The 7,372-nt window shown below is 44.4% G+C and overlaps 1 protein-coding gene across 1 annotated transcript in view; it reads left to right on the forward strand.

Annotated features, from left to right (window-relative positions):
- Positions 1-4,946: 4,946 nt before the first annotated feature.
- Positions 4,947-7,372, forward strand: part of LOC115534875 (homeodomain-interacting protein kinase 2-like) — a 5,862-nt gene continuing 3,436 nt past the window's right edge. The window contains exons 1-6 of the mRNA XM_030346156.1: positions 4,947-4,953; positions 5,067-5,254; positions 5,403-5,588; positions 5,857-6,029; positions 6,850-6,973; positions 7,147-7,245. Coding sequence (XP_030202016.1) covers positions 4,947-4,953; positions 5,067-5,254; positions 5,403-5,588; positions 5,857-6,029; positions 6,850-6,973; positions 7,147-7,245 — 777 coding nt within the window. The remainder of the gene's footprint in view (positions 4,954-5,066; positions 5,255-5,402; positions 5,589-5,856; positions 6,030-6,849; positions 6,974-7,146; positions 7,246-7,372) is intronic.

The raw sequence follows: 7,372 nt of genomic DNA on the forward strand, positions 1-7,372 counted from the left end.
GTTGATTTGCATACAGAGCAGCGGGAGAAAGTGTCTGGGCGGCCTCTGACTCAAACCAGGGCTTCTGTTCCAGCTAGTCAGGGGGCTATAATAGAAGAGAGGGAGAGAGAGAACAACAACCGGTGTTTACCAGTGGAGGGCAGGAATGTGGAAAATGTGTTCTGTCTGCCTCGGCCCCTGAATTAATTCAGGGTGCTTATAAAACACTTCCCAGCCCGTTTGATGTGGTGTTTGATTTTGATTCATGAGTGCTGGTAACCCCCAGGCTTTTTCCTGCCGCTCGCTCAAATGAAGCAAAGTAAGACAAAAATAAACAGAGGATTTCATGATTTCCATTATCTTGCTCTGTATAATGGATAATTGTCACTGATATTGTTTGTATGACCTTTGTACTTGTGCTTCTTTCACGAGAGAGAACCATCATAATCTCACACCCCGGAGAAATGTAATGACTGTAAATAGTCATTGTTATCTGCCAACTGAGATGTAACGGTATTAAGATGATGTACTGAATATAATTTACTTAATTACTGAATATTATTTGGATGCTTCATTCTTAGATGATGATACCTCAAATTTTGCGTCCATTGTATACATTTCAAACCTATTCAGAGATAGTATTTGTAAAAAAAGGCTTGACAGTAGGATTTAAGAGACAATGTGATCATTTAACAGTTCAAAGGTAAAAAAACAATTTATGCTACATTGTATAATAAGAATCTACGACTATGATTGACGGGGACTTCATCAAATTCAGGGTCTTTCTGTTTTTGTGATCGAGACATTGGGCCACAGAAAAATATGTTAAAGGTACACAAACATCCATGAATTATTTAATTAGTTATAGAGTCTTGTTGGTTGTTTTTTTATGTATGGATTTATTGAAATTAGATTAGATAGAGACAGTCATTGAGTGTTCAGTGTTTCCTGTGCCCCTAAAAGGTGGAGATCCTGGGATGATCCCTGGGGATTCATCACCACATCTTCAACCCTGCGGCCACATCAAAACAACCTCTTTTATTCAGATATCCTCTGCTCACCATTCTCCCCAAAGGATTCCCAATATTTCCTCCCAGAGAGCACTCCTTTAACACGTTGAGTGGGTTTGTTGAGCTTACATTGGCAACACTCTCTTGCTTCTCCGGGTTAAGTGAGCTATTCTGGACTCCTTCTATATTATTTCTTTATTACTTAATTCCTAGACTTCCAGGGAATGTCAAAACGGATCAGATAAGCCAAGAACACGTCAGTGAGGTTTGTATTTGGGAGAGCTGTATTCTCTGCAGAGCAATGGCACAGCAGTGCCGCAGCCGCAGCAGCCTGGAGACACGTTACCACTAATCACGGTGCCGGCGGTTACGCATTTAACGCGGCTTCCAAAGTCCCCCACTGTGTGGGCCGAAAGGCCTTCCCGATCACAGCCTCTGCGAAGCCACAAGGAGAAGACAGAAGCCGCAAGGTTCATGCAATGTGTTGTAGCATAACATCTCAACGCTTGACTTGCCCACTCAGCTGTAGGTCTGCTGTCATTCATCCTGCTCCAGCTAATCCCAGCCAGCATTGATTACTAGCAAAATGTCTCCTCCACTCTTGGCGGGAGTTTCGGATACGGTAGACCACAGCGCTGCGCTTTAATGGTGTGCCAACATGGGAGTGCTTTCTCTTGCTGTGTGTAGGATGGGTAGGATGTGGGCACATAAGTCTCTGTGCTTGTCCCAAACCCGGCAGAAAATGTCCCAGACTGTGCAGACGTTTCCTGGAATTATCCTGGGGGTGGATTCATCTCGACCACGAGTTCCAGAACTTCGTTTCATTCCTCGGCACGGCCGGAAAATTCCCCAATTGCCACTGGTATTAAGACCTCACAGGTTTGCGTTCATTTCGCAATTCAATGATCACAAGTGATAGAGAGAAAAGCTTTCCCCCAATCAGATGAAACACATTTATATCTCACTTTTGTAAGTGCTGTGACCACATAGAGCAGCTACATTTTCAACTCCTTGCCCAATCTCCCTCCAAATTTACCATTGAGACCACAAAGCAAGAACAAGCTTGCCCGAGCAGCTAGCTCAAGCTTGGCTCAAGGAAACCGTTTGCTGCAGATGGGGGAAGAGAATGGAATCAGCAACCCCTCTATTACATTTACCAATTTCTTTTGGTCTTCCCACTTGGTAACGATTTCACTGAGGCTCAATGTGGTGTCCATGGATCACTTCTGTAGTCAACACAAATGTAGTCATCATCATAACTAGATGTATTCCAGAGGTGGTCATTAGTTAGATTTATGGCTGTTGTGTCATGAAGCATCTCAGATGGCTGGTGATATCGTGCCGCAGTGCTATCTCATTAGATGTACTTTGCCATTTAAGTGAACACAGAGTAACGCCTGCAGCAAGACATGCTGTCACGATATTTCAACTTTTTCTACCACAAACTCACGTGGGTTCTAATTTCAACTGGGTCGGAATGCTCTAGGAACCCATCCCAATCATAATATTGCCATGTTCATCTTATTATTTGTAATTGACGGCCATAAATGTATCTACTAAATTCTCATTTTCTGAATGTTTTCTCTCTCTCTCTCTCTCTTTCTGTCTTTCTTTCTCTCTCTTTCTCTCATTTTCTCTCACGCTCCTGCTCCAAGTCCCCTCTCTCTTTGTCATTAATCCTCCCATGTGATGGCAGCACAGATTGTGACTATCTGCGGTCATCAAAGGGCCATCCAAGAAGACGTAGGGTGAAACGTTTAATGTATCCAGATAACGTGCCATGGGCCTGTTTGCAATGTGTTCTTTATACCAGGAAAGAAAAATAAATCTGTGTTAATCACGACCCAGACCCAAACACAAACACACATGTCAACATGCAGACACATGCTCCAAAGCATTTATTGCAACACACAAAAGCAGACACATGTGAAATATGTCTCCCTTGGAAAATGATACTGTTTAATGAGTCAATACACATGCATTATCATTACATGTTACAAGACCGCACATCAATGAACACATCAACACAAATGCACATACAAACGCACACACACATCTCACTACCACCACGTCACATTACTGCAAATATCAGAGGCCACAATCCCCCAAGAGGCTACCCTGTTGCCTTTCGTGTGTCCGCCTGCTCGATGTTTGGCATGTTCTCGTGAAGTCACATCAGAGGCCTTCGTGTTCAAGTTACACCTGAGGACACCTCGTAGGAGGGGAAAGCCCCTGGAAGACGGCTAGACACATCGGACATGATGAGTAACATAACCCTGAACATTTGCATCCCTGGCAGTTTACAGGCTAACACATGCATAGGTGTCAGGGGGGGAACATAAAGCAGCACCAGCCTTGACATCCAAATGCTTGTGATATACAGCCAAGGCGGCTCTCAGGTGTAGCCTTAAAGGACGAGGGTCTGGGTGATCTAACCTTGGTTAACATCGCTCCTGGTTTGACTGAAATATCCCGTCCCAATCCTATTTTCTAGAATGACTTTGTGTTGGCGATTCTGCCCAACAGCATTTTGTGTGTATATACCGGCCACAAATGTAAATGCATCAACGCAAACAAAAACGTTGGTCTTTGTCATAAGAAAGTTTGTATGGCTTACTTATCTAGCAATTAACTTGTATGTTGTTCACAAAGGCATGATCGACGCACAGTGACCCCAAAAGACAGCTTCTATAGTCCAATAGTCCTATTTTGCCAATATTTTCACATACACATAAATGCTGTGCCGCAGAGTTGGTCAAGTAAGTCCTCAGTTTGACAAATGATATTAGGAACAGATGCTTTAGTGAAGCCAGTAGAGACTGTAACGGTGCTTTGATCACCCGACCGGTCTTATCCATTAAGGGTGCACTTAACGGCCGGGAGTGTGGACTCAAGTGGTGAGCTGATGTATCAGACAAAGCTCGCCCTTCACCCTGTTGACCCCCTGTGGGGCTGACACCCTACAGCTCTCTGGGTAGAAGTGGTTCGGACCAGGCAGTCGAAATCCCCCACATTCCATCATGTCAACAGCTAGAAAGCCAGAGATTTAATGCTCACCTAATTTTGTGTGCGTGTTTATGTGTGTTCTTGTGTGTGTGTGTGTGTGTGTGTGTGTGTGTGTGTGTGTGTGTGTGTGTGTGTGTGTGTGTGTGTGTGTGTGTGTGTGTGTGTGTGTGTGTGCGTGGGTGTGTGTGTGTATGTGTGTGTGTGTGTGTGTGTGTGTGTGTGTGTGTGTGTGTGTGTGTGTGTGTGTGTGTGTGTGTGTGTGTGTTTATGGGGGCGAGAGACTGGGAGAAGTATGACTTATTTACTCTGCTGACAGGGGGTCAAGTCAAGGGGAGGACGTGAGCTCGCCCTCTGCTTTGCCCTGAGAGAAGCATGCATCTTCATGCACTTTAGACTCAACAGCTGCTCCCACACCGTCCCTTTCCCAGACCTAGACGAGCAGAGGGCCTCGTAGCTCTGTCCTTCACCTTGACAACAGCATGCTGGTATGATCAGGCTGAGCTCCATTGCCAGGTCGGTTTGCACATGATACTAATACTAGAGTAGGATTGTAGAAGAATACTGTGTTTTGGGATTGTTTTCTTTATTGTTAGAAATAATAATAAACATACTGATACACATTATTATTAAGTTGTATTTTATATACTCATATGTAGGCATTTTTGAGTATAGATTATTCCCCTCACAGATCTCCACATAGATCTGTTCTGATGTCACAATGGAACTTCTAGGAAATCACTGCAAAGCTCCATTGTGACATTAGAACAGCTCTATAAGGGGATTTGCAGTGATTCCATAGAACTTCCAGAAATGCACACGCTGCTGAAGAGAAAATAAGTCATTTGAGTTTCATTGTGCATCATTGAAACAACAGATTTCTTGTGCAATACTTACATATTCTTGTGATTTAAATTATTATATTTACTGTTTACTGAGAGAACATCAAGTGACATGGATGGTAAGCTTAAGTTTGGATATGTTAGGCAGCAATAAATACATGCGGATAGGCCGGGAGGTCGACAGCCGTACAGACAGATACATAGATAAGATGACTTTACCCCCTCTCTCCAGTTCAAGACTTTAGGATCTCTGAGGGAGACTGGCTCCATGGACCATCCTCTAGCTACCGTGTGGACTCCTTCCTAGGGGAGGGCACCTTCGGGAAGGTCGCTAAGTGCCTGAAAACAGCCACCAACGAATGGGTGGCGGTTAAAATCATCAAGGATCGACCTGTTCTGATTGCTCAGGCTGAGCAAGAGGTAAGGCAGAAAGCGTTCATATCACCATATAACATTGTCAAAGTAACGTATTCTATTGATGCAGGGAAACCACGAGAAACCCACGCCGTTTGTTTTGCATCACTCATGGTGTCATTTGACGTGACGTCTTTACGCCCGTATTCCCCAGCTCGCCATGTTGGAGCGTCTCCGGACGCTAGGCCCGGAGCGAGGTGCCATCGTGAGGTGGAATGGCTGCTTCCAGGACAGACTCCACATCTGCCTGGAGTTTGAGCTGCTCGGCATGAGCCTGCTTGAATACTTAGAGGAGTACCAAACTCTGGAGCTGGATTGGATCCGCAGTATTGTGTATCAGGTCTGTAGTGCGTAAAGCTCAAGAGTATTACAATTTCACTCCCAGAACAGTGATGTATACTGGACAAGGAAGGTAGTTCATCTTGAAGAAATGACGTATTTTTTCAGTTTAACACATTTTCTCCATATGAGATTGATTGAATGAAATCCAAGTGTTTTCTCATTTTATAAATGTTGTGAAATAAATGAATGCAGGCGAAATTATTCAATGAATCATTTCTAATTGAATTCAATAGATTCAATGCATGAATATGAACTGTACTTTTCAGGTGGCCGCAGCATTGGGAATCCTCCAAATGATCGGGATCATCCACAGCGACATCAAACCCGAGAACATCATGCTGGTGGATGACTCACTGAACGTTAAGATCATCGATTTTGGTTTGGCGTGTCACGTGTCTCAGGCTAGAGTTGGCGCTCCCACGGGTACAACATGGTACAAGTAAGGGCGTATTCACACCAGGAAAGTTTTAGTTGACTCTGTTTGGTCCGGACCAAAATACAATGTTTGTTTTTTGGTTTGGTGCGGTTCCTTTTCACATTGCAATTTTCGCAACAATCCCAGAATTTGACACCACATGTGTGAAACAATTTTTCAATCATTGGACAAAAAGAACTGGGGCAAGGTAAAGCTTTCAATAAAAGAAAAGGGGGGGAAAGTGTGGTGACAGTAAACAATCATGGATATCCAGCGTGATATATATTGATCTGCGGACCGGTCAAACTCCTTCCCCCTCATCCTGACTCGAAATGTGCTAAATGCATCAGCATACTTTTTATGTGCTTTTGTCGGTCCATCAGGCGAAATTGAGTCGTGGGTCAACATGGAGCAAAGAGGAGACGGAATGTCTATTGGATATCGGACTCAACTATCCAATAGACGTTCCGTCTCCTCTTTGCTCCATGTTGAGCCACGACTCATTTTCACCCGACGGTCCGACAACGTGCTGCTAATCTCGGAGTTACCGCTAATCAAACAATAATTCCCATAATAAGCGCGGCTGAGCGGGAGCCTGTTATGTCCTAAGAGGCGTATGATTTTTAGAACTGGATCGGACCGAGGTGCGGTCGCTTTCACATCTCAAGCGAACCGCACCAGGGTTTCGTCTGGAAGCGAACCGAGACCATCTCTCCGACTGTTTGGTCCGCACCAAAGTTCGATGATTTGTATTCACGCCAGTCCAAAAGCTCCAGCGATTTTTTTGGTTGGGTTCGAACCAAACAAGGCAGGTGTGAATGCGCCCTATGTCTCCCTTTCCAAGGGCTCCAGAGCTCCTCCTAGGCCTGCCTTACACAGGAGCCATCGACGTCTGGGCTCTGGGGTGCGTGGCCCTGGACCTGTTCACTGGATACCCCATCTACCCGGGGGACTCAGACTACCAGATGGTTGGTTTAACACTTATATGTTGCACTGGCTTGACGTTTTCATTGAGTTCTTGCATGTATTATTCAAACTTGGACATGAGGGCAAATATGAAGAGGGGTGTTTTTCTTTTGTGAAAGAAATATTATGTTATTATATACTATTTGTGGTTGAATGTGTGTTTTGTGTGTTTTAGGTTCAGTACATCATGGATACCCAGGGTCCATTTCCATACAACATGATGGTTTCTGGGGTTAAAACTGAGCAGTTTTTCACGAGCAGTTACACACTCAAGGTAGAACTGTCCCTTTCCACCTGTCTGTATGGGCCTTAATCACAGAGCCGCCATCTTGGTTCTAAACACAAGCTAGGATGGGGAACTAAAGTTAAGTTCCACATTTGGTTCCTCCGCAATCTAGCCA

This window comes from Gadus morhua, chromosome 21 (assembly GCF_902167405.1).
Source record: "Gadus morhua chromosome 21, gadMor3.0, whole genome shotgun sequence".
Lineage (NCBI taxonomy): Eukaryota > Metazoa > Chordata > Actinopteri > Gadiformes > Gadidae > Gadus > Gadus morhua.